General features: G+C 36.7%; 1 protein-coding gene and 1 long non-coding RNA gene across 3 annotated transcripts in view; both read left to right on the plus strand.

The window, feature by feature from the left end:
• Window positions 1-23,681, plus strand: part of adcy2a (adenylate cyclase 2a) — a 75,382-nt gene extending 51,701 nt beyond the window's left edge. For both annotated transcript variants that reach the window (XM_023964242.2, XM_078933484.1), the window contains 10 exons: window positions 274-411; window positions 1,399-1,515; window positions 9,319-9,503; window positions 11,933-12,017; window positions 14,655-14,813; window positions 15,473-15,619; window positions 16,463-16,573; window positions 16,689-16,803; window positions 19,133-19,257; window positions 20,434-23,681. In XM_023964242.2, the coding sequence (XP_023820010.1) occupies window positions 274-411; window positions 1,399-1,515; window positions 9,319-9,503; window positions 11,933-12,017; window positions 14,655-14,813; window positions 15,473-15,619; window positions 16,463-16,573; window positions 16,689-16,803; window positions 19,133-19,257; window positions 20,434-20,586 (1,335 nt within the window). In that variant the 3' untranslated portion in view covers window positions 20,587-23,681. The remainder of the gene's footprint in view (window positions 1-273; window positions 412-1,398; window positions 1,516-9,318; window positions 9,504-11,932; window positions 12,018-14,654; window positions 14,814-15,472; window positions 15,620-16,462; window positions 16,574-16,688; window positions 16,804-19,132; window positions 19,258-20,433) is intronic.
• Window positions 3,456-5,912, plus strand: LOC144984578 (uncharacterized). The gene is made up of 5 exons (XR_013648377.1): window positions 3,456-3,609; window positions 4,128-4,185; window positions 4,328-4,389; window positions 5,186-5,281; window positions 5,771-5,912. It is a non-coding gene; the product is annotated as an uncharacterized LOC144984578 (long non-coding RNA).
• Window positions 23,682-26,372: the final 2,691 nt, after the last annotated feature.

Below are 26,372 nucleotides of genomic sequence, written 5' to 3' on the forward strand. Positions count from 1 at the left end.
ATGTGGACATCCTGAGAAATCCTCAGGAAAATCTATTTGTGCTTTCAATGATTACCTGTTTGTTTTTTTTTTGTTAAATACAGTGTGGAATATCTTTGTAAAACTTATTTTAAGCAAAACAAACAAAAAGTTTCCCTCCAGAGTTTCTCACCTCACAAGTGCTGTGTACTTCTCTGCCTCTTCTGCATGAAACACTGCTGCTCTTTGACCTCCTTTTCTGTGATGTCCTCGTATAACCCCATTCATGCGTTCTTGTTTGTGTGTTCCCCGCAGCACTGCAGCAAAAGTGAATCTACTTCGTGGTTGTGGCTGCTGAGGTCATCAGTTATTATCGCCAACAAGCCATGGCCCCGCATCTCCCTCACCATGACAACCACAGCTCTAATACTCATAATGGCAGTCTTCAACATGGTGAGCTTTCATGTGCAGGGAGCCACATTAGGGGAAGAACAACACTAAGTACACTTTGCTGGGGCTAAAATAGTCTTTCAAATGGAAACTTTTATGTGTGTTTGTAGAGTAAAGGAATGCAGTAGGTTTGTAAGCCAAAAATGTACATGCTATGGATCAATTACATGAAAACAACAAGATCTAAATATTGAATTATTTATTAGTTTTTCCTGCCCTTCCCTTAAAATAATCAGAGTTGGGTAGATTCTTGTGATTGTAATATTAGTACAAAATATAATTTGATTTCTTTATCAGCTAAAACTTAAACAAGTTGCATATTTTGTTTTGTTCAGTCACTCTTTAGGTCCTTAGTCATAAATATTGTGGTTTTCCTGCCATGTTCACCCTCCTGTTGCATGTGCTGATAAGCCCCTTTTTCCTGCAAACGTTTAATATTTTCTAGGGTGTTTTTGTCTTTCATTATTTTCCAAACGATTCTGATTGTGAGGTTAATGTCAGCTGAGCGTAAAAACAAATGCATAAAGTCTCAGATAAAGGTAGAGCTGTTGCCTGAGGCTTCAGAAGAGGTTGTGTGATAAAGGACGATGTCAGGACCCTGGTTTATACCTACACACAAATCGATTGCAGAGATTATAATCATGTTTTGCGCCTGACAAGGGTCAGTTGCTCAAGGCAAATGGACCAAATCAACTTGGCTTTGCTCTGTGGGGTGGCCAATCCTCATTTTATCCTGCAGGCATACTTTAATGGCTGTTATTGAATGGCTGTCACTATTGGCCTCCTATCTAACAAGATTTTATTTTCCGCCTGCAAGTTAAATGCAGACGATTTCATCACTTCACATTCTGAGATGCAAAGCAAACAGGGAAAATGGGTTTTTAATGTGTGACTTCATGTTTTTTCCTATCTTTAATTGGATGATAATATGGCACTTATTGAAAGAGCCAGAAAATCTTTCAAATGTTCTTTTTGGGTTTTTTCTTCTAGTTTTTTTTGGATAAAAGAGCATCGCCTCCAGTTTTCAACAATTCATCCAATGAGACACTTTTTTATTCAAATGACCAACAAGTCCCCTTCATAGGAAAAAACAATTTCTACCTTCCAGTAAGTAAATATATAACTACAATATTGTATTTCTTAAAGACTCACTCCGATGAAAATCCTAGTTTTTGCTGTTCTTGACATGCTCTTGGGGTATTTTCCTGATGATGGAGGATATCCAGTATATAAAGTAAATTAAGCCTAAAATTGCATTTCTGAGTATTTCTTTATTTAAATCATTGCGAATCAGGAGCAGACGAAGAAAAGCAGTTTGAAAAAGAGCTTATTTGAGATGTCAAACATGCTTCCTGCTACGGTGGCCCAGAAGGGTCACAACACAACACATTAACTTTATACACAACACACTAACTTTACACACAACACATTAACTTTACACACAACACATTAACTTAACACACAACACATTAACTCACAACACAACACAATAACTCACAACACAACACAATAACTCACAACACAACACATTAACTCACAACACAACACAATAACTCACAACACAACACATTAACTCACAACACAACACATTAACTCATGGCCCAGAAGGGTCACAACACAACACATTAACTTACCTCACAACACATTAACTCACAACGGAAGTAAAGCAGCAATTGAAGGGGCTTTTATTCTGAAATTTCTTCTGGGCTGAGCAGCTAACTACCTAACAGAAAGTAATGTCACAGTGAGCTGTGGAGGGAGCTGCACGCGTGCTCCTCTCCTCTCCTTTTTTCCGCTCCGTCCTCTCACACAGGCACGTGCAGTCCCCAACACACACGCACACACAGGACGGAGCGGAAAAAAGGAGAGGAGCGCGCGTGCAGCGACAGAGGGGGGTGTCAGAGCGGAGGGAGGAGTGTGTGTTCATATTGTGTGTGTTTAGAGGAAGGAGAAGCTAGCAGCAACTATGAGGGGCCGTATAAGACATTATTTATTCTGAACCATTCACATTCATACATTCTTGCTCTCACAGTCATATATACTCTCTTTCGCATACATATATTCTCTTACGCATCCATATATTCTCTCTCTCACATTCATACATTCTTGCTCTCACAGTCATATATACTCTCTTTCGCATACATATATTCTCTTACGCATCCATATATTCTCTCTCTCACATTCATACATTCTTGCTCTCACAGTCATATATACTCTCTTTCGCATACATATATTCTCTTACGCATCCATATATTCTCTCTCTCACATTCATACATTCTTGCTCTCACAGTCATATATACTCTCTTTCGCATACATATATTCTCTTACGCATCCATATATTCTCTCTCTCACATTCATACATTCTTGCTCTCACAGTCATATATACTCTCTTTCGCATACATATATTCTCACTTGCACATCCATATATTCTCTCTCTCGCATGCATATATATTCTCTTACGCATTCATATATTCTCACTTGCACATCCATATATTCTCTCTCTCGCATGCATATATATTACTTTACACATACATACATTCTCACTCTCATTGTCACTCTTAAAAAAGAATGTATGTATGTGAAAGACAAGTATATATGAACGTGTGAGGAAGAGTTTATATGTGTGTGTGAGAGAGGAGTATGCATGAAACGGAAGTTACTTTGCATGAAAAGGAAGGCACTTTGAATGAAAAGGAAGGCACTTTGAATGAAACGGAAGGCAGATGATTTCTCGTGCTCTGATTGGACGAGAGGCCGCCACCTCCCATTTTGAACACTAAACCCTATCACTTGTACTGACTCATAACTATTAAGGTTACACAACTTAAATGTCATTTTGTAGTTGATTCAACTATAAAGTATTAAGCTCTATCAAGATTTTTTCAAATTTAACTTAACAGTGCTAAATATTTTAAAGCTTATTTGTATCTGGCACTCAAAAATTTTAAGATCCGTGAAGTAGCGTTATGACGTCATCACGTACTGGTGGGAGGGTCTTTCGTTTTCTCTACGTTAGCTCAGGTGGCCATGTTGGATTTGCCGAATGCGAGTATGCGACGTTTGAAATTGAAAGTCGAGCATTTTATTATTCTGCAAAGCGTTGCGATTTCGTCCCGCTTCAAGACGCCCCAACCTCGGGTTTTTTTTTCATCCGCCTCATCGCTGATGGTGCCGTCTTGTCTTCAGCCCTGATTTAATTTGGTAAGTATCGTTCATGGTTTATGAATGAATGCTTTAAAAATGCTCTTATAATACTACCGTAAATGTGGTTTACTGTTGTTTAAACATATGTGTGTTATGATTGTTTTAGAGATTAATGTGGAAATGTATACATGATTAGTTTGTCATAGCAGACGTATGGCGAGCCAAACCCAAAATGCATTTCTGCCCGTAAGTTACGACAGTGATGAGGTTTTTTTTTTTCAGAGGTAGAAATGATCTGTTATGCTGCAATCACACTAAACATGATCCGCGTGTGAAATTCGCGTTGGAGGCCTCTGTCTGTGGCTAAAGTTTGCTGCTGGACATTTGTCCAAAAATGTCACTCAAAGCCTCTAACGGTTGTGTGGGAGGAGCTACCGCCAACAGTTTTAAGCCTGGTTGCTACATGGAAGCATTGGGTTTTGAATGCAGCTTTAAGCTTTTATAAATCACTGATCTCCGTTATAAAAAAGGTTTTTGTAAAAATAAATTAATCAACGTGCTCGTGTTGTGTTCAGGTACCGAACTACAGAGTGTTCAGTGTTTCACCTCCGGGTAGACGCCAAGGCCAGCCAGGTAACTTGTCTCAGTTATTTGTCTAGAGCTATTTTAAAAAAACAAAAAATGCAATAGGTTGTGTAGTGCAATAAATGTTTTTTGATCAGAATATAATTGAAACATTTTTTAACATTGAAAAATCTCTCTTGGACTTTTTCAGATACTGAACTTCAGAAAGTTCACCAGAAAGTCACCATTTCACCAGAAAAGAGGTGTCAGTGGGTGAGTTTTATACTTATTTAATACATTCATCCTGAACTATTACCATTATTAGATTTATACGGCAGCATGGAAACATTTATGCACATTTTAACTAGCCAAAGGTCTAAATAGAGCTGAAATTATTTACAATTTAACTAAACATATTTAAATTGCAGGCTGAAGGTGGCACAATGGAATGGAGGTGCAAGTTGTGTTCTGTTACTTTGGCACTATGCAGTACTACATATAATACTGCAGTACTACATAGCCAATATTCCAAAGTGTTTCCACTGCAATGTATGTGGAGACACTTTGGAATATTGTCATGTCTTTATGACAGTATATTACAATAATAAAATGATGTTGCATTAGCACCATTCCATCATTTGAAACCATGAAAACTCATCTGTCAAGATCTGAAATGGATTTATGTAGAGTAGATGCAGTCAGAGGAAATTGTGCAGTTTTTACATGTTTGTGTAACTTAAAGCTGCCCTTTTCTGAGACTAAGTCCACCAAAACAGACAGGAACTGGCCAGCTTGGTTAGGATTTATGACCTCCAGGTGAATTTCTAATGTGCATAATTCAAAAACGGATAACAGCTGTAAGAAGCCACGGTGTAACTTGCCTTCAAATGACTTTGGGTCTTTGACCTGAAGTGGATCATGACATAAACACTGTATTGTCCTCTTACTAGAAATAGACATCTAGAAAAGGTATCATTTTATTATTTCTTAAAGTTCCTTAAGTAAATATTGGAAGTGTTTGCTCTGCATTTGCTTCAAAGGTAATGGATATTTCTTTTTATTCTTTTAGGACCAGCGTGACGTGAACATGAGACGGGCACTTGTCCTCCTTGCACTTCCTGTTTATCTGCATGAAGATGCCTCCAACTTCTTCATGACCTGTACAGTAAGTGCACACGACTCCCTGTCAATGGTTTTCACTAATCCTTTAATATTGATTGAGATTTTATTGAGTGACATAATAAATAGGGCAATTGTTTGTAGTTTGTAAACTGAGTGATATTTTTAAATGGTTTTAAAAATGAGACAGAAGATGAAAGGCGAACATCAGGGACTCCTGATTGGAAGGAGTGGAGTTTCGTTTACCTTTTCTGCTCCTGATCCATCATTATTTGAATAAAGAAAAATGAAGCTTTAGTCTTAAATTATTTTATAAATGTCCTCCTTCAGAAAAATGCTAAAGAACTTTTTAAAAACACAATTTTAATTGGAGTTGGTCCTTAAAACATCATAGCCAGTTGATTAAAAGCTAACAGAATGTTAGCATGAAAAGATTCCTATTGACAGATGGCAGGAATGTCAGTTTTGGACATTAGTGTGATGAATATCTTTGAGGGTCTGAACTCATCTGTGTTTTTTGTTTTGTATTTTCCAGAATACCAGACCTCACAGACACTGCTGTGGGTATCTTCTCAGTTGTCGTGGTGATGCTCCTGATGCTGCCGTCAGTGGTCCCACAGATCTGGCTGACTAATCTCTTCTAACTCTTCGGGGACATCTATGCTCTGGACCTACAGCACCCCAAAAAACTTGAACTTGCCTTCATATTTATTCAGAATGCTGTCTTGAGCCTTGAGGACAGCAAACCACTGAAAGGACATTTATTGACGCTGAAGAATGTTTCGTTGAGTGAGTCTTCCAGAATGGACTATTTGTTGGTTTAAGTGTTATGTAACTAATGTGTTTTGTTGTGATCATTTGCTTTTTCTGCCATAAAATACAAAACCAACTCTTTTTGTCAATATGTTGTGTGGCACTCTTATAATGCAGTTTTATTGCACTTATTGTTTCTTCATCCTCTTGATATTTGTGCTTTTTTTTAAAGAGCAATTAAAAAAAGTCTATTAAGCAATCACTATTGTGTGGCCTTCACGTTTGTTGGTTTTTATCAATGTTAGCCTTTAAAATGTAGTGGGGCAGTATCAATATCTCTGTTTAGAATACATTTTAAGCTGAAGAATTTTAAATATTTTCAATGCTACACATTTAATGAGTTAAAGAATTTATAAAGCATTTGAGTGAATTTTACATATTTTATGAGTTGAGTAATATAAAAATATAGTTAGTTAAAGCGTTTTTTAGTTGGAAAATATTAAAAACTTTAAGTAAATAATCTCTCTTATAAGTTGAGGAATCTTAATATTTTTTATATGAAATAATACAAATGTAAGCCAACTGACAATATGAATTTTAATAAATGTTAACTTAAAAGTTTTAATAATATAACTTAACTGTTGCGTAATCTGTTACAAAATAATTTTTAAGTTCAGTCAACTCGCTAGGGATTACAGTGCAGACGCTAACATGAACAAGCAAGAAATCCCAAATTAACAGACTTGTGTTGTGGAAAGGTATGTTTTTCAGCTAGCAGGAATAATCAAAGTATCCGTTCTCTGTTTCAAAATGAGATTGCCACAAAACCGTATGTTATCTCATACTGGAACAGCTTTGGATGTAGAATTCAGTGGGAAAAGGTTTGGACCCTGCCACAAAAGTATTTCATCACCAATAAAATCAGAGAAATTTCTTTCAAAATTCTTCACAAATTTTATCCAGTGAAACATTTCTTTACTAAGTTTAAAAAAGATCTGGACATAAACTGTTCATTCTGTCATTCCTCACCAGAAACTGTGCCTCATCTTTTTTGGTTTTGCTATTTCACTCAACTATTTTGGAAAGATGTGATACATTTTATAAGAACTCATCTATGTGAAGATTATAGATTATTTTACGAGCATATTATTTTTGGATATTTTACACAAGAAAGACGTAATGCAGAAAAAATATATGTAGTTAATTTACTTATAATTATGGCTAAATACTTTATACACAAGTGTAAATATGCCAATAAAAAAACCGTGTTTTATGTTTTTCAGAAAGAAATGGTTTTGTATGTGAACAGTATTAAATCTTCCACTAACAAAAAAGCTGTCAGAACAGTTGAAACATGGTCTCTCCTGAAACTTTAACAGATTCCTTTGCCTTATTATTTTTGTTTTCTTTTTGCATAACCTGTTTTACATGGTTATCATTATGTTTTTTTGTTCATTCTCATGGCGAACGTGAAGATTGTATTTTGCACACAGTGGAGTTTTGTGTTTGGTATTTTGTATGTGCAAGATATTGTTAATAAAGTTTATTTAAAAAAAAAACGAACCGGCAAGAAGTAGTCACGGGGGTCCTGCAGCCATCGGAACCTTAACAAATATTTCATCTCCACATCACCGTTGCCTTTTTTAAGAAATGACAGCTGGTTTTCCCACATTTATATGTAGTTATGGATCGAAAACAAGAGGTATTTGTTTTAATGTAAATGCGTGTTCCAGCGTCTACAGGAAGTGTCGCCCATAATTCACGCAAAGGCTCATGGGGGCTAGGAATAAGGTGGATACGGATTTTCTGTTTCGGTGGCACTTCTATTACCATTATTGGTATTTGAGACATTCCTTTGTGTCTCTAGAGATGCAGACAGATTTGTGACCACTTGAGGTGAAGATAAAATATTTCTTAAGGTTCCGATGGCCTTCTTATTGGTTCGTGTTAGCGTCTGTTCAAAATGGGAGGTGGCGGCCTCTCGTCCAATCAGAGCACGAGAAATCATCTGCCTTCCGTTTCATTCAAAGTGCCTTCCTTTTCATTCAAAGTGCCTTCCTTTTCATGCAAAGTAACTTCCGTTTCATGCATACTCCTCTCTCACACACACATATAAACTCTTCCTCACACGTTCATATATACTTGTCTTTCACATACATACATTCTTTTTTAAGAGTGACAATGAGAGTGAGAATGTATGTATGTGTAAAGTAATATATATGCATGCGAGAGAGAGAATATATGGATGTGCAAGTGAGAATATATGAATGCGTAAGAGAATATATATGCATGCGAGAGAGAGAATATATGGATGTGCAAGTGAGAATATATGTATGCGAAAGAGAGTATATATGACTGTGAGAGCAAGAATGTATGAATGTGAGAGAGAGAATATATGGATGCGTAAGAGAATATATGTATGCGAAAGAGAGTATATATGACTGTGAGAGCAAGAATGTATGAATGTGAATGGTTCAGAATGAATAATGTCTTATACGGCCCCTCATAAGCAACACTGCTGCTAGCTTCTCTTGTAGCAATAACATGCTCCCTCCACAGCTCACTGTGACATTACTTTCTGTTAGGTAGTTAGCTGCTCAGCCCAGTAGAAATTTCAGAATAAAAGCCCCTTCAATTGCTGCTTTACTTCCGTTGTGAGTTAATGTGTTGTGAGGTAAGTTAATGTGTTGTGTTGTGACCCTTCTGGGCCATGAGTTAATGTGTTGTGTTGTGAGTTATTGTGTTGTGTTGTGAGTTAATGTGTTGTGTTGTGAGTTAATGTGTTGTGTTGTGAGTTAATGTGTTGTGTTGTGAGTTAATGTGTTGTGTTGTGAGTTAATGTGTTGTGTGTTAAGTTAGTGTGTTGTGTGTAAAGTTAGTGTGTTGTGTGTAAAGTTAGTGTGTTGTGTGTAAAGTTAATGTGTTGTGTGTAAAGTTAATGTGTTGTGTGTAAAGTTAATGTGTTGTGTGTAAAGTTAGTGTGTTGTGTATAAAGTTAATGTGTTGTGTTGTGACCCTTCTGGGCCATGAGTTAATGTGTTGTGTTGTGACCCTTCTGGGCCACCGTACCTGCTCTCTTAAACAGAGAGCTCTCTGCAACAAGAAAGGGCAGGGGGGTCGGGGTTGCTCTCTAGTGACGGTTGCATTGGTAATAGCTACATAAATGTCCTAAAACGGCATGATCATAATTTAAAGACCACTGGGAACTCTTTTAAGATAGATCAAAAGGTAATCGGAGTGGGTCTTTAAATAAAATATGCCTTTTTTTTTTGTTTCTGGTGTTTTTTAACTGTAAAATAAATGACTGTCTTTTTCTTTTCTTTTTTCCAGTATTTTATCTACAGTTGTATCCTGGGCTTGATCTCCTGCTCCGTGTTTCTAAGGATAAACTACGAGCTGAAGATGATTATTATGCTCTCAGCAGTGGTGGTTTATAACGTTATTATTCTCCAAACACATTCCTCTCTGCTAGATGAATACAGCAGGTTTTTGTATAAGACAGAGAGTCTGGACAGGTAGGTTAAGGAAGTGTCTTGTTGAGTCTTATGAGTCTGCAATGTGAACTTACAGAAATGTTGCATCTCCGGCCAATCCACATCATTGTACATTGACTTTTTTGGACTATTTCTTTTACAAGTATTCAACTCTGACCGATAATTTTCCGAGAATGTTCCAACGAACATGTTTCCTGTATGCTACAGTCATCTCTCCACACTGTGCTCAGAGCCAGACTCGCAGACATCCCTGCTGCCAACAAATCAGGACATTTGCTGCCTAATAAGGATCAGCAGCATACTGAGCTAATTAGGAATGAAACTAGCTATTTTGAGAAAGTGAAAAGAAGCCTTCCCCATGGATGAGTTTATGTCACAGGACATATAAAATCAAGTTGGACCAAACGGTGACACATGCTTGTTAGGATGCAATCCCAAGGGCCTATGTTTCTAAAGAATGCTGTCAGCTTATTTGAGCGTGTGGCACAATAAAGCACTGCAGCGCTGGTAAATAAATATAGTATCCACCTGTGATGAAATAGTTTACACCTGAGTTCACATTTGAAGTCCTCCATCTAAATATAACTTTGAATTATGAGCAGACAATACTATTACAAGATCAATGTGATTACTGAATGTAATGTGCAAAACAATAAAAGGGAGCTTTATTGTCACTGACAAATAGACCTGTGAGGCTAATCATAAAAGGCTCCCATGGGACTTTTATAGATTTTCAGCAGAGCTCCCAAAACTACAAAAGCAGACTGATTTTTAATGGTAACTCAAGCAGCCAGCCAGGAGCAGTGCAAATAGGTTTTAAATCTTCAGCAAGCAGATATGCTGGTAATTAAAAGCTGGTAATGTTACAATTAAACAGATGCAGCTCGTTTTGTGCTGTGACAAATGGTTCTTAACCATTAACAAACAAAAAGCTTAGAAATGAATGGCCTTGAACAGGGTCTCCCACCTGCGACTCCAGAGCCACATGTGGTTATTTTGCCCCTCCGTTGTGACTCTCCCGTTGTGACTCTCTGATTAAAGAAAAATACAAAGTTTTAAATTGTAAAAAGTAACTGCTTTGAAGCGCCTTTAAATCCGGCTGTTGGTCACATGACTCATTTAGTTTGAAAAGTGTTTCCATCCCAGCTTTGCAAAATATGTCAATTTTGATAAACCGAAAGCCACCTCTTCCAAGCTCGAAAACCTTTTTTTGATAGATGCTAGTTTTTTTGGAAATTGTCGTGTTTCCACAATCCTAAATCTAGTTTGCGCAACGGAAACGCATCTAGTGTCTTCTTTTTCTAAATGGCAAAGTAAGACTTTGTGGCTTCTATTGGATTGTAGTCTGTACAATAAAAAAAAAAAAAATATATATATATATATATATATATATATATATATATATATATATATATATATATATATATATATATATATATATATATATATATATATATATAAATAATACAATTTTTTTAAATATATATATATATATATATATATATATATCAAAAACGAAATTGGTCTTTATGTGTTGAAGGTTCCAGACCCCTTTCTTAAAAAAGTTGTTTAAAAATGCTTCATAAAATGCCCATTTGTGACCTGTTCATTTAATTGCATGTCCACAACGCACATCCGTGTGATTGGTCTACCCTTAATTTAAAAAACATCAAAACACCATGTTTGATGCATTTCTTATAGCGTTGGTAATTTAGCACAAACTTTGACAAGTGATTTCTTTTTTCCTTTTCCTAAACAAACCAAAATACAATTTTTCCTAGACAAGCGGCTTAAAGGCTTTTAAAATCTGAACTGATGCCAAATTGCCTATAGTTGAAGGCAAGCGTATAATTGGCAGATTTTCTTGCTTTTCTGCTGAGCTCTGGCCTTGATATGAGGAAGGGTCCATTAAAATTCAAAACGCGCTCTATTAAATGAAGATACAACGATGCCGCAGGACTCCTATCACACATAATTTTTTATTTGGGAAAGCTATGATTTGATGCATGGAAGAAAGGGTTGTTAATAGTCTTGAGATACATTAGAGACATGTCCTTGTTTTTTTATTATTCATGTTTAGCCTGTTTATGTGAAATAATAAAAAACAGCAACTCTGTCATAAAAGAAAAAAAGTGGATTTTAAATACCACATTTTTTGTTGTTCTTTGGAGCATTCTTTGCTAAATGTTCCTTTTTGAAAGGACAGGGACAGGAAAGCTCTTCTCCTGCCACAGATTTAAATAGTAAACACCATCTTGTCACAGCAAAGTAGAAGTGACAGTCTGAACTGAGTGACAGCTCGGCATTAAATATACTGGTAACCACACAAAGTTTCAACATTTTTTTCCTTACCTCCAATGTATTATTTTTTGTTTTCCACCTTTTTATCATCTGTTTTAATCTTTTTTGTTCTCTTACACTCTTTTCTTTTTTGTTTTCTGTTCCCCCAGACCAGGAGTTCTCAAAAACCTGAAAACTATGGGTTCCATCTCACTTTTTATCTTCTTCGTCACTCTGCTCGTTCTTGCCCGACAGGTAAGCTTTTGGTCTAATAGTCTGAAGGATTTTATCTGTCGCCTCCTATGTCACATTTTATCATCACACCTTTTAAAAACAGCAAGTTTAAGCTATGTGACATTATTAAATCACCACCACACATTTTTCACCAATCCATGCTGCTTAAACGACCATTTATTTGTCCTTCCGACTGAACGTTTGGCAAAGTAACAGCTTCTGTCATACTTTGACAAATGGATTATTTTGACACGATGGTGGGAAACTACATTTTAAAAATTCCCTCCTTTAATGCTCCTTCACGCTTGACCTGTTTTTGATGTGCAGTAGTGCCCGGCTGAGCAAGAAGCAGTTTTTGTGGGTCAAATGAGTCGCAGACTTTGCCCAGCGTCACAAGAGATTTAAATGTTTAATGTGCTTGCAGACAGAAGTTCACTTTTGAAGCTACAGGTTCTTCCCTCTCTCTGCAAACCTCTTTATTTTCTGTGACCTTTTGGGGGGGAGGCAGCCCCTAATTATTGAGCCTCATGTTAATTCAAGCAGGCACTTAGTCCGTGCTGGTAAGAAGCTGCTTTCTGCCCTACTCTGAGTCAAATTCAGTTGTCCCAATTAGCACCCTTTCCAGCTAGGTCAGGTCTCATGCATTCTGCATGCTTTGTCCTCCCCCATCCCATAATTTCACTTGTGAAATGCTACTTCTCTGGCTTTTCTTGCACGAACCAGCAGGTTTCTTGAGAGAGAAAAAACCTTAATATTTATAATAAGGAAGTATCTTTCGAAAAGGAACACAAGTGTTATTTGAAAACGAATAATGTAAGGCCAATCAGGAGTGGAATAGCCATTGAGTGGATCAAAGTTGTAGGGGAGTATGAGACTAAAGCTGAGCCGGTTTGGTTGATATAGACAAATCAAGCCTTTGGCATGGATGTGCCTTAGGGTCCCCTTTAGAAAAGCACATTTGCCACAAGAAAAATCAAAAAATGGCATCCATTTTTAAAGATGGTGGCCAAACTCTCAATTGAATATTTGATTTCTATTTGACTCAGACTGAATAACATGGACTGTCCATGTACAAATCACCGTCTTTTATTGATGTAAATATGTTTTTTCTGAAAGATGGTATCCTAAGGTACATCCATGCCAACTTTGGTGCTTGTACCACAAAATGCACAACAATTTTAAGAACCGGTTCCACTACTAAAAAGGATATGACACAAAAGAAAGTTTGTTCAATGCAACCTTTAGTGTTGGGGTTGCAAACTTGTGTGAAAGCTAAAATAGAGAAGAAAAATGCTTAGTACCCAGGGAAAAAATATACTCAGTTCATTTGAGCATATTTTTTAATCTGGTCAAAGTATTGCAAAAAAAACAACAAAAAAAACAGCATAACTTTCCTTGAATTTTGCAGGACAACTCCAAGGTTTACAAACTAGAAAATCTAACCAAAGAGCCTTTATGTGATTCTTTTTTAGGTTGTATATCAGCAGAAAGCTTTTTATGTTCAACAGCAGAATCTTAATTTTTTCTCAATATAGGCACATACGTTTTATTCACATTATTTATTTTAGTTACATTGGCTAATTTATGTTATATTCACAGTGAATTTAGAAACACGGGTTCAAGAGACCACTTCCTATGAAAAGTCTATTTGAACACATGGATTTGTTCGTTTTCCATGTTCAAAACCTTCATGCTCATGCCTCACTATGCAAGTTTTTAAGTCCGTTTTCAGCTTATATGTACAAATCTTGCCCGAATTGAAGTTAAACCAGCTGAACTTTGACCACTCAGTAACTCGGACTTGGTAATGATGTATTGGTGCCGTCCTTTTTACATTAGTCATCTTGGAGGAGAATTTAATATTTTCGGTTTGTGCCTGGCTGAAATTATATGACACATAGTCATTTATAAATCTGGATAGAGCTGTGAAACAAAAAACCTGAAGCAAGGCTTGCACCTCTTTGACATTTTGCCCCAAGCCTGTTCCAACTGAACTGTTGGTATACGTGCTACTATCGGGTAGCTAAAAGTGCATTCAAGAACCCAAATTCAGCGATGCATGCCTAGTGTGAACGTAGCATCATTAGAATTTTGCTTTTTGTACATAAAAAAAAAATCATTTTTTTTTCATTTAAAAGTCCTATATCATGCTTTTCCTAAGCCTTTCAGAGTAAATTATATCCAACAAGTATTTACAAGACCATAGGGAAACTGCGCTCACTGGATTATAGAGCGCAGTTTCAGTAATGAGTGCTTTTTCTGTATTTCTGACTTCTTCCTTAGAATTTCTCTGATTTCTCAGGATAAAATCAGAAATGTTTAAAGAAAAAGAGTCAAGATTTTGCAATCCCCTAATTTCTTTTGCTATAGTGGCCCCAACACTCTTTCATAAGAAGATAACTTAATGTTCTTCCTTTGAGTTTTTCCCCTCTTTTCAGAACATGATCTTGCTTTGATTCCACTCTTTAATGAAAGATCATTGCTTTCTATGTTTCCTGTGGATCTGTTTTACAAGTTCTAAAAGCTTCATTCTGGGTTTGTTTCTTTTCCTTAACTTGCTGGATTTTGTTTTTGCTGTTGGTTTCTCTTTTTTGTGTCACTTGACAGAAGTGCAGCTGTACCTTCAGTCTTCTTCACCTCTGTGTCCTCCTGTAACAGAATGAATATTACTGTAGGTTAGACTTCCTCTGGAAAAACAAGTTCAAGAAGGAGTGTGAGGAGATTGAAACTATGGAAAACCTCAACCGGGTTTTGCTGGAGAACGTCCTGCCTGCACATGTTGCAGAACACTTTTTGGCTCGCAACTGGAAGAATGAGGTGTTTAGAACTTTTTCTTCATTCCAATATATTGTTTTTATCTGACTTTATGACAGCAGTGCTATGATCATACACAGATCTTTTTGCAAAGAAACAAATAGGAAAAATGAAATAGCTTTTTATATAACCGTAATAATGAGGGAGTAGTTTAGTTGAATATTTAACTGACTCTTTAAGTCCACGAATCCGTCTTTTCTTAGCTTTTAGAATTGGGGATTTCTGTCGTCAGATCAAAAAGTAAAGAGTTTTGAAGGAGTCTAAAGCATCCAAAAAAAATAAAAAATAAATCCTGTACATTTTGGCAGAGGTGCACCGACTGCTAGAATATTTGACAGACATGGCAGCAAAAATGTGTTTGCTATTGAACTGATTTGGTGCTTCATTGCTCTCTAGAGCAAGTATCTGGTTACTGTCTGGGTGATTTGCTTGACTGGTGCATAATTTGGGTTTTGGCTTGAGTATTATAGCAAAGGACCAGCTTTTACCAGTGAATTGTATGAAGTTTTTCCAGACTGTAGTGTAGATGACGTATTTGTCTGTCATCCCTGCGTATGTAACGCATTAAAGTCAATTCAATATTTCAATATTAGGATATTGTCTTCCAGGAAGCTTTCCAAACTAACTTCTGCATGTGTTTACGTCTGTGTCTTGGTATGCAGGATCTGTACCACCAGTCCTACGATCTGGTCTGCGTCATGTTCGCCTCTATCCCAGACTTTAAGGAGTTCTACACTGAATCAGACGTCAACAAGGAGGGACTAGAGTGCCTCAGGCTCCTCAATGAAATTATTGCTGACTTTGATGAGGTAAGTCACCGTCACGATTGCGACTACACCATCTTGCTTGGCTCAGATGATGCTTTTGCACTTACTGCTCTTCTAGCAGCTTGTTATGTTGCCTCTCAATCAGACTACAACATTTCACGACTTAAAGTCCCACTTTTATCATCGTTTCATAAGAATGGTCTTTTAATGATGATTATGGTGTCTTTAGTCAAAATAAAAAAAGGACATAGTCTTTGTAGAGAGATAGTAGTTCATTAGAAATGTGCCTATGAGTCGTGGGTGGGACTTCTGGCATGACGCAACCCTGCCCTTCCTTTCACCCATAACCAAGCTATATCTGTTTACATACTCACCAGCCTGTGCTCTTAACCAAATATTAATGGTGCAACAATAATAAAAAGGAGTGTGAGCAGGCTATCCAGCCACATGGTTCTGATCCAGTTGCCAGCTCAGACAAGGGAAATAAAGACGTATATGAATCTAGTCATCTACAAGTGAATGCATCAGAATGGAGCAGGGCAGGGAGCTTGTGGCCTGCTGATTGTAGCTGATTTTACATAACAACAACAAGCTTTTTCAATCAGCATTATTTTTCGTCTGCTCCTGATTAACAACCATTTAAATAAAGAAATGCTCGGAGATGGAATTTTGAGCTAAATTTTCTTCACATATGTCGTATGTCATGTGAAAAAAATGTCACATGTTAAAAACACCAAAAACACAATTTTGATCAGATTGGATTTTTACATGGAGCTTTAAATTCCTTTTGATATAATTCAGATTCATGAATTTAAAAGTGATTTATTAATAACACTTCAGTAATGTTTCTGTTGTCGTGCATAATGTTTGTATCTCTTCGTACAGCTGCTTTCCAAACCAAAATTTAGTGGAGTGGAGAAAATCAAGACAATTGGCAGCACTTATATGGCTGCTACTGGACTTAATGCATCATCAGGACCTGAACACACGTGCCAAGTAAGAACATAGCTTTTACTTCCAAATCCATGTGTAATATTATTATAAAAAATAAAAGGTTGGAAATGTTTAACCAGAAATGGATTTGTATCTGTTGGTGGTACCCCTCCTGCAGGAGCGTGACAGACAGTACATGCACATTGGAACCATGGTGGAGTTTGCATTTGCCCTGGTGGGAAAACTGGATGTGATAAACAAACACTCCTTCAATGACTTTAAGCTCAGAGTTGGTAAGTAACACTGGAAAAAAATCTATTATTGTCTTGACTGTAACATACTGCAGTGAAAATAGTGTCAGTTTGTCAAAAAAATATATGCGGTTTATAAGCATCTAGCATGGGTAGTTAAGTACCAAAATATCAATGATCTACAAACAGCAGTGCAGCAAAACTTATTAGAGTCACGAGCCCAGCAATCCACCAGAATCAGCACAGACCTGCCAACAGGCAGAAGATTTTGTAATCACCAGACTGCACAGAACCATCTTAGATTTAGAGATGCAAAAATGTCTACAAAACATGCTTGAAGATGACATCAATTAAGGTTTTCAGGTTTTCAAGATGACAGTCAGAACTCTACCATAAAGGAAAACATTTTCTTAAATCGCCTTGATGCTCAGCAACACATTGGTTCAGATTTACTGAATTTACTCCGGTAGCAACGTTTTTTCCTTCTTCAGCCAGTTTTGATGGCTTAGTAAACTAAATGTAGGATCTGACAAGAAACATTACTGAGAAATACTTTCCTGAAACCCACACTTCAGTCAAAGAGATAAGATGTAGTCTAGAAAACCTGAAAGGTTACTCAGTTTTTTTACTTTGAGATTGATGTTAATAGATATGTAAAAATAGGAAATAACAGGACAAATGTGAGACTGAAGCTTTTGGTGATCTGCAGTCTTTATTAACTCCTGCTGGGGAAAAAGATATGATACAGACAATTCAAACTAGAGAATTCTCTTTAATTTAGCAGTGAAGAGATCTTACCTGCCCTAAAACACTGTAGGATTCCTTCAAAATAAAGAAAGAGGTAAAAAGAAAGGCTTTATGTTACTCCAAATGAGGTCAAATCATTGCAATTAGATCCGATTTAAATAAATAAACTTTTTTTTTTCTTTTAAGCACATATATTTTACGCAACAAAAACGAAATCTCTAAAGGACATAAGAGCTTCAAACATAAATACCTTGCATTTTGGGTCTCTTGGACTGTTTTGTCATTCAAATTTTTTCAGGTATTGTTTACAGTGCTGTGAAAAAAGGATTATTATGTTTAGCGCATGCAACACACATCCCTTATTGTGGCTCACCTTCAGCCAATTGGAAGTCAATTTTTTAATTCCCAATCAATTTTATACCTTTTTACCAACAAAATCTTGTAATTTTCAACCAATACTATGACTTTTCGATACATATCTTCCTCTTGTACATCCCTACTGGGAAGCAATCATGCTGCTATGATCAATACAGTTACCTGAACGTTGATGTGCATCAGGAAATAAGTTTTACTAAACACTAGCCAGACTGCATTACATCAAGGAAAATGATTAAATAAAACCTCGGTGGACAAATTCTCTATATAATTTGCAAAATATTCCATCAATTAATGATTAGGAAGCCTGTATAGATTACCATCTGACATGAGTACATAGGATGCATTTAATAAAATATATGGTTAGCGAGGAAGCACTGGAAATAAAAATGAAAGCAATTTATTTTCCTGGAATGATTTAAAAAGTATAAGCCTTTCCAGATCAGCTGTTAAAAATACATGATAACCTGTAGGAATCAAAGGAACTTTCATCCCCCCAAATTAAGAAAACGTTCAACAAAAAGGGGATGAAGACAGATATGACATTTTACACAATTTCCCAGCTAATGTTCTTCAAATTCAAAACTCCTCCAAACTGCATGAACTCCAACAGCGAGCTGCTGCAGTGTTAAAGGGAAATTGGATTTGTAGATGTTGTCTTTATCTAAGTTAAACCTTCCCCCCTGCATGGAGTAAAAGAGTTCGATACCTTCCACCTGTCGGTGGTGATCTCAGCGTGGGATGCTCCATTAGCTCAGCAGCTAGGCGGTTATGACGGTACATCCCTGCTGCTAGCAGAGCGGCCCTAATATGCTCCATCAGGAAGGGATGTAGGTCTTTAAGCACAAGGATTACACCAAATCGATGTCTGATTGCTTAAAGGCAATGTCCCCACTCTTCCACAGGTTTCTTTTTCAGTAATCAGAGACAGAATCGGACTCTGAAAGTGGGAGCTACGCTGCTTTCCCAGAGAATTTCAATATAAACAAGTGATTTGGGCTCTATTTATAATTTCACAATTAAGTCTAGTAAACAGCTGTGTTTTTTTTCTTACACTGGTTAACATAAAATGGTTACTATAAGCTACTTAAAAAGTATGACCAAGAAAAGTTCAAAAAATTACTCATTGTATGTGAAATTATACTCCAAAATCACCAGCAACATCAGAAAAGGCATTGATGCTCGATTAAATAATATAAATATGAAAACAGAATCCACCTGTTCATTACTGACCTATTTTCTTTCTCAGGTATTAATCATGGTCCAGTCATAGCTGGGGTCATTGGAGCCCAGAAACCACAGTATGACATATGGGGGAACACGGTGAATGTAGCCAGCAGGATGGAAAGCACCGGAGTGCTGGGAAAAATACAGGTGTGTAAAGCAGGATCATCCTTTCAAAACCGAAGAAATTTGCTTATATTTTCCAGTAAATTGAGAACATTGTTTTTTCTTCTTCAAATTTCACTTCCAATTTGTTTCAAAAGTTAATATGAACACAAAAGAACAAATAATAAGCAGGATATACTTTTATAAGCCTCAGCTGCATCTGTTTCTCATGGCATATTGCATTACATCACATCAATAATGTAGTTATTACTAATTAAATCCACTTTTGCTTTTCCAGCTATGGCTTTTCAAGCTATGGCAGCATCTAAGAGACTTTCTAAAGAAAGTTGAAAAAGTCCTTTTTATTTTTGCGATTTCCAAAAGCAAACAGAAAACTCATATGATGTGCCCCGATGGGTCCTCTGAGTTTCAGACATCACATCATGAGTGGCAGTGACTGTCTCAGAGGATCAGCATGGTTCCCTTTTTTCCACTTTTTTGACATTTAAATGGCAGCACAGATGTGAAAAAGATAAAACATCTCCTCCCTCTGCATGCACCACTTACAGCAGCAAGGGCATCTCATCAGCCCTGCAACATCTGACATCTTCAAATCCCATATTGGCATTCTGTCTGAGCGCTGATAAGATATAATAGTTTTCCACCTGCATGGCATGTGGCTGTGACAATCATTTAGTCTTCAGAGAGCCACATTAAGGTTCACAGCTTGTACACATTTGGCAGAGCCCATCTGCTGTGTGGCATGGCACAACTGCACTGCTCTCAACTGCTTACCTGTGGATATTTAAAGCTATAGGGAAAGCAAAATAAAAAAAACAACGTACACGTTTTCATGAGTGTTTCCCATTCTTTGTTAGAGTTCTGCAGGTTTTTTAAGCCCAAGATAGAATTTACTTCCAGTGTTCTCTGAAAACTGCTTTGTCCTCCACTTTTCTATTTTAAACTTCATTTCGGGGCATTTTTGCTGGTGTCAAACATGTAGACAGCTCTTCCACAGCTGCAGTGCTGGTTTGGTCTGCAAGCTTTGCGAAGCAGAGAAGCAAAAGCCAAGAAAAGTCCATCACTTTTTTGTGACACTAATGGGCATAAAACTTTTCCTGTGCAGACTTAGAGTATTTCTGCACACAGAAATGTATTCTAATCATGTCAGATAAGCGAAATGGACTTTACCCGTGCATTTGTTTTTTTCTCTCTCGGCAGGTGACGGAGGAGACGAGTCTCATCCTTCTCACTCTGGGATACATGTGTTCTTGCCGAGGCATCATTAATGTCAAGGGCAAAGGAGAGCTCAAGACCTTCTTTGTGCACACAGAGATGACACGCTCACTGTCCCAGGGGAACGTTATGCCATAAGATGGGTTCTGAATTCTGCAATTACATCCTGATCAGACATTGATCTTAGACAGAGGAGCTTTAATCTACTCAGCTCTGCTGGGTAAAAATAGACTCGAAGGGGAGGGGAAATTTGATGTTACTGTTGCATTGCAAATTACCTGTGCCACAGCTGTAGTTATACGTAGTCACTTATGTAACCGTAAGTGTAGGGCATGGACAGCATGTAGGCCATTACCTGTGAAAATATATTCGGATTTGAACGTTTGGAGGTAAAAAAAAAAAAAAAAAAAGGAAAAATTCTGTAGTGCACAACTGGATGTACCTGCCTGGTTAGACAGAAATCAAGAAGTCCAAATCAGTGTTCGACTTAGACATGAAATCATTTCTGTCCAGCATGGATCTTTCTTCAAGTCAGTCAAATAAAACCATGGACAGTATGAGAGAACTGGACTAAGTAAGCCCCTCCCTCTACATGTTTCAAACAGGAAGTACCCGTCGACTCCAAGAAGCCAAAACCCTATAGACGTCTATTGAGAAATAGACTGAGTGTCTGACTTTCAAGTGGTAGGGGTGTGGACCTCCAACATGCTCATCCCTGATTGGCGGGAGTGGTTGCCATAGAAACAATGACTCAGAACACTGATGTCCTCTGACTCCAACATGGCGACATCCGTATCGCCAGCAATTTTGTGATTGAATTGACTTCCTTTCTTTGGAGCTAGAAGTAATTTGTTTTCTAAGAGTGATGTCATAGTCACTCGGCCCAGTTCTCATGTACTATCAACGATCAAAACAGATTTCTGTACAGGACTTTTAGATAACATACAAGAGGAAATCCCTCACAAACAGTTGGCTGTGACAACTTTTTTTACAGGTAATTCAACAGCTGGCATAATGAATGTAGGAAAGTTTGCGTTTCACTCATAAGTCTTTAGGGCAATGCAGAAGTTTTACAGAGAACAAAATATGTCTTGTTAAAAAACATGCAAGCAGGCAACAGACTTAGAATGTGTACATACATAACTTCATCTGTCTTGTTAAAAGCGCAAAGTCTTAGATATATTCTACGGGCAGTTTGGGACTATAAAAAGGATAAAGACACAAAAAAAAGGCTATGAATATATTATGATATTCACTTAAGGCCAAGCTTTCCAAAGTTGCCTTTGCACTTCTATCATCTTCCCTGCATCATCTGAGCTGTTTATGATACACATGAGGTTAGTAAGCGCTTCGTAAAAAAAAAACTGTCTGGCACAAATCCAAAAGCAGCTATGGGAGCTACGCTTACTAAAAGCATGGGGACCATCGGAGAGCACATTTTTCACCTTTTAAAACAACTCAAACGTTTCTTTTCCATAGCACACAGAGGTCTAATACATAGAATGGATTCACTTAACTTGATCCACAATATTGCACACAGACTTTGTTGAAAAATCGTACTGGGCAGTTCAGAATTGATTCTGAAGTGAGATTTGTTTTTGATTTACTTGTTCTTTTAATGTTTCAGCAGTTTTAAGAGGTAAAATATTCTCTCTGAATATTGTTTAGTGTAGGTTTACTTTTTTTCTTCTTTTAGATAAACCATACAACCCTAATTCAAAATATTAAAAAACAACTTTTTGTTTTAATGTCCTTTAATTTTTAATTTGAATTTGTTTCTTGTGAGTTTACATTTGAATTTATTTTTTAGATTACATATATTTCATAACAATCATGTAACATTAGGTTACATGATTGAGGCCAATATTTACTTTCATGCGTCTGGATGGAGTCCACCAATTCACTCCACTGTTCAAAGAAAGCTATTTTCTATTGTTTATTAGAAAGTTCCTTCTAACTTTGTAAGTAATGTTCAGAAGGAAAAAAAGAACTGATCTTTGTAGTGGACCATCATGCATTTCAACCTGATGTCAGCTGCTCCAGAAGTAAATTAAGCTGACATGAAAAGGCTTTTTCTGCTAAAGTAACAATTGGTTAGTCCTAGCCATTAAATATCTCATCTTCATTACATTGTCACAAATTTATGGTAAAATGTTGCTAAACCTTTTCTAAAATGTGTTTATAATCAGCCAGCTACTTTTTTGAGGTACACTAATGAGTTACAAAAACAATAAAAATTGATTGCAGAGGAGAAAATTATTATTTGTGGTTTGTGCCCGGTCGGAATTCTATGACACCAAGTCTTTCAAATACCAGAATAGAACTGTGAAAGAAAAAAGCTTGAGCAAGTTTCACCAGATTTGGACTCCTTTGACATTTCACACCAAGCCTCTTCCAACTGTAGGTGGTGGACATGCGCTAATAAACAGAGGAAGCCCCCTCCGTGCTTGTCCAGGTGTGAAAACCACATGCTAAACGTGCATTCAAGAACATTCATGAACATGTGTGTCGGTAACTTTAGAGGTCAGATCAGTATAAATAATTTGCTCGGTCTAGATGCTGACTCAACACTTAACGCTTTTTTTTCTCGCAACTCTTGACTCGATTAAAATCTCAGATTTGGCATATGATACTTTTTATCTAACGTACTTAACAATTCAGTAAATATTTTGACTTACATTGGAAATGGATCAGCGACCAACTTCTTCTTATACCTTACGTGTCCAGTGGGTGAGTGACTGGACAGCCCAATGACAGTCCTCATGTTTACTGCCTCATTCATGCGTGACCTTAGAAAACACATTTAACCCTTGTGCTATCCTATGACCCCACCCTTACATTGACGTGTTATCCCTACCATGACAAAGGTGGATAAAGGTGAAGAGGATTTCATCTAATACATGGACACCAGTGAAGATCACAAATCATTGAAGAAAAAAGGTTCAACGCACTGTCTAGTGGGGTCCAGATGACCCAACTCCCAATGTTAAAGTAGGATAGCACAAGGGTTACGACATATTTGTTGTGATATCATTGGATGCAGATGAATAAAGATGATTTTAGTGTAAATTGTTTTATTTTGGAAATGCAAAGCCTGATCTGTGTACAGGGTAGCTTTAGCGTGCTTACATTACTGTGATTTTGTAAGAAAAAAAATTTTGACCCAAAAAGTGTTTTGATGATTCCATTGTTTTTGTAAAAGCTTAATAAAAATTTATATGTATGACAGCGCAGCTAATTTTTGTTGTTTGTATGCCATCTTCCTTTGAAGTGATCTGCACAGGAGCATGATGGTGCATTTCAAAGTAAAAAATAGAAACACCTCTGTCTACTGATTTTATATAAACATGTAATAGACTCTAGAAATCAAAACAAGTTCAGAAAGGTACCTCTGTTCTAGGTGGTGCTGATGCACACGTTTAGTTAGATATTGTCTTTGGTGAACGAGTGGACAAATGATTATTTCTAACTATCACAGTCAGAAGTGAGTCAAACAGTGAAGTCGGATACGTGGAAGTTTTCTTAATCCATTGATCCATTTTAAAACCTGCTTAATCCCTTTTGGGGCCAAGAGGATGCTGGAGCCTATCCCAGCAACTGTCTGCCCAGAGCCAGGTACACCCTGGATGGTTCGCCTGTCCATCACAGGGCCACACAAAGTCAAACAGACACACACGCTCACTCACATTCACATTAGGGACAATTTAGAGTCACCATTCAAATTACAAGGCATATTTTGGGAGGACACCGGAGTGCCCAGAAAAACCCCATATGTGCATAAGCAGAACATGCAAACTTAGCAGGGCCTAATTGCCCTAAGGCTAGAATGCCAACCATTGCACCATAAACTGTGCACCATAAACTAAACATTTGGTTTTGGCAGAAAAGGCATTTTTTTGAAGCTTTGAATTACAAGTTCTTGGTGAAATTCTGAACTGACCTCTCAGAACTAAATGTATTACATTTAAAAACATCTGCATCATAAAATGACTAATATTTTAATTGAATCTTTAAAAAAATAAAAGATCCTTGCGTTCATTGTTTCACATAGTGCAACCTAGTTTGCAGAATTGTATTCCAAATTTATTTCTGCAATAATCTTCTATTTGCTCCTCATTGTTTATGAGAGGACATTTTGCACTTTAACTCTTGTGCTATCCTAGGCACTTTAACATTGGGAGTTGGGTCATCTAGACCCCCTAGACAGTGCTCTGAACCTTTTTTCTTCAATGATTTGTGAACCTCAATGGTGTCCATTGATTACATGAAATCTTTTCACCTTTATCCACCTTTGTCATGGTAGGAATAACACGTCAAAGTAAGGGTGGGGTCATCTATGATAGCACAAGGGTTAAATGAAGTAATCTTTCTTAACACTCGTTTGTCACACGAAAAGAACATTAAAAAAACACATACATACATAAATATTGAAACTACTGTGTGGAGATATGGGGAAACAATTATAAAACATCATTACATTCACTGTTAATACTCAAAAAGAGGGCGATACGAATCATACATAACGTGGGTTATCTGGATCATACCCATGCATTATTCCTACAATCAAAATTATTGAAACTTACAGATTTGGTGGAGCTGCGTACAGCACTAATCATGTTCAAAGCCACATATAGCATGCTACCAGCAAATATACAAAAATTATTCATGAAAAGAGAGGGAGAGTACAATTTGAGAAGAAAACAGAATTTTTTACATATACAAAGCACGCAAAAATAGAAGATGTTTCAGTGTTTCTATTTGTGGAGTAAAACTGTTGAACTGTATAGCAGCAGAAATAAAGCAATGTCCAAACATAAAACTGTTTAAAATAAGATATGAAAATATGATTTTAAAACGATATTCAAATATATCAGATGGATATTAGATGTATACATGTATGTAAGTATGCTTATGTAAATAATATGTGTATATTATTTTTATCTTAATATGCGCATAGTATTTTTCAATTATTATTCATGCGCAGTATTTATGACAGTACTCTATAAAAAATCTTATATTTTATAGCTACATGGATTATATTATAAAACATTTTATATAAATAAAGAAGCTGCTTGCTAATGTAATTAATATCGATGAGGAATAGGGGGTGAGTTTGTATAAGTGTATACTTTTTCTCACTCCTTTTCGAATATGTATAGTTGTATAATTGTACATAATATATGTGTTCATATTTTTTTCCTGTTTATGTTTATAATAATGTTTTTTTTCTTTTTTTTTCTCGAGTGTGAACGTTTTCTTTATTTTCTCTTTTTTATGTGTGTTTTTTTAATATTTGAAATAAATTTGTTTCCATTCCATACATACATACATACATACATACATACATACATACATACATACATACATACATACAGACATACAGACATACAGACATACATGTATGTCTGTATGTCTGTATGTCTGTATGTCTGTATGTCTGCAGACATACAGACATACATGTATGTCTGTATGTCTGTATGTCTGTATGTATGTATGTCTGCAGACATACAGACATACAGACATACATGTATGTCTGTATGTCTGTATGTCTGTATGTATGTATGTCTGCAGACATACAGACATACAGACATACAGACATACAGACATTAAGACATACAGACATACAGAGGAAAATGGAGCAGATCGGGTATTTGACCAAAATAGAACCTGAAAGCCTGAAGATGTGTTTTCTCTTAAAATTTTGAAGTGTGGAAAGAAATTGAATGGAGGTCTAGAGGAAGTATAATTCTTAACAGGGGACGGAGGCACTGAAAGTTCTCCCTTCACTGAAAGACAGTCAGACAGGGAGGTGAAAAGTAAGAGTTAATTCACCAAAAGATCGGCAGCCTGTGAAGTTACAGGAAAATGGGGTTTATGTGACAGGAGAATAGGCTACTGTGATTGGAGGGAGTAGTCCAGTTGTG

Source organism: Oryzias latipes, chromosome 16, assembly GCF_053564925.1.
Source record: "Oryzias latipes strain Hd-rR chromosome 16, Olatipes_Hd-rR_3.1".
Taxonomy (NCBI): domain Eukaryota; kingdom Metazoa; phylum Chordata; class Actinopteri; order Beloniformes; family Adrianichthyidae; genus Oryzias; species Oryzias latipes.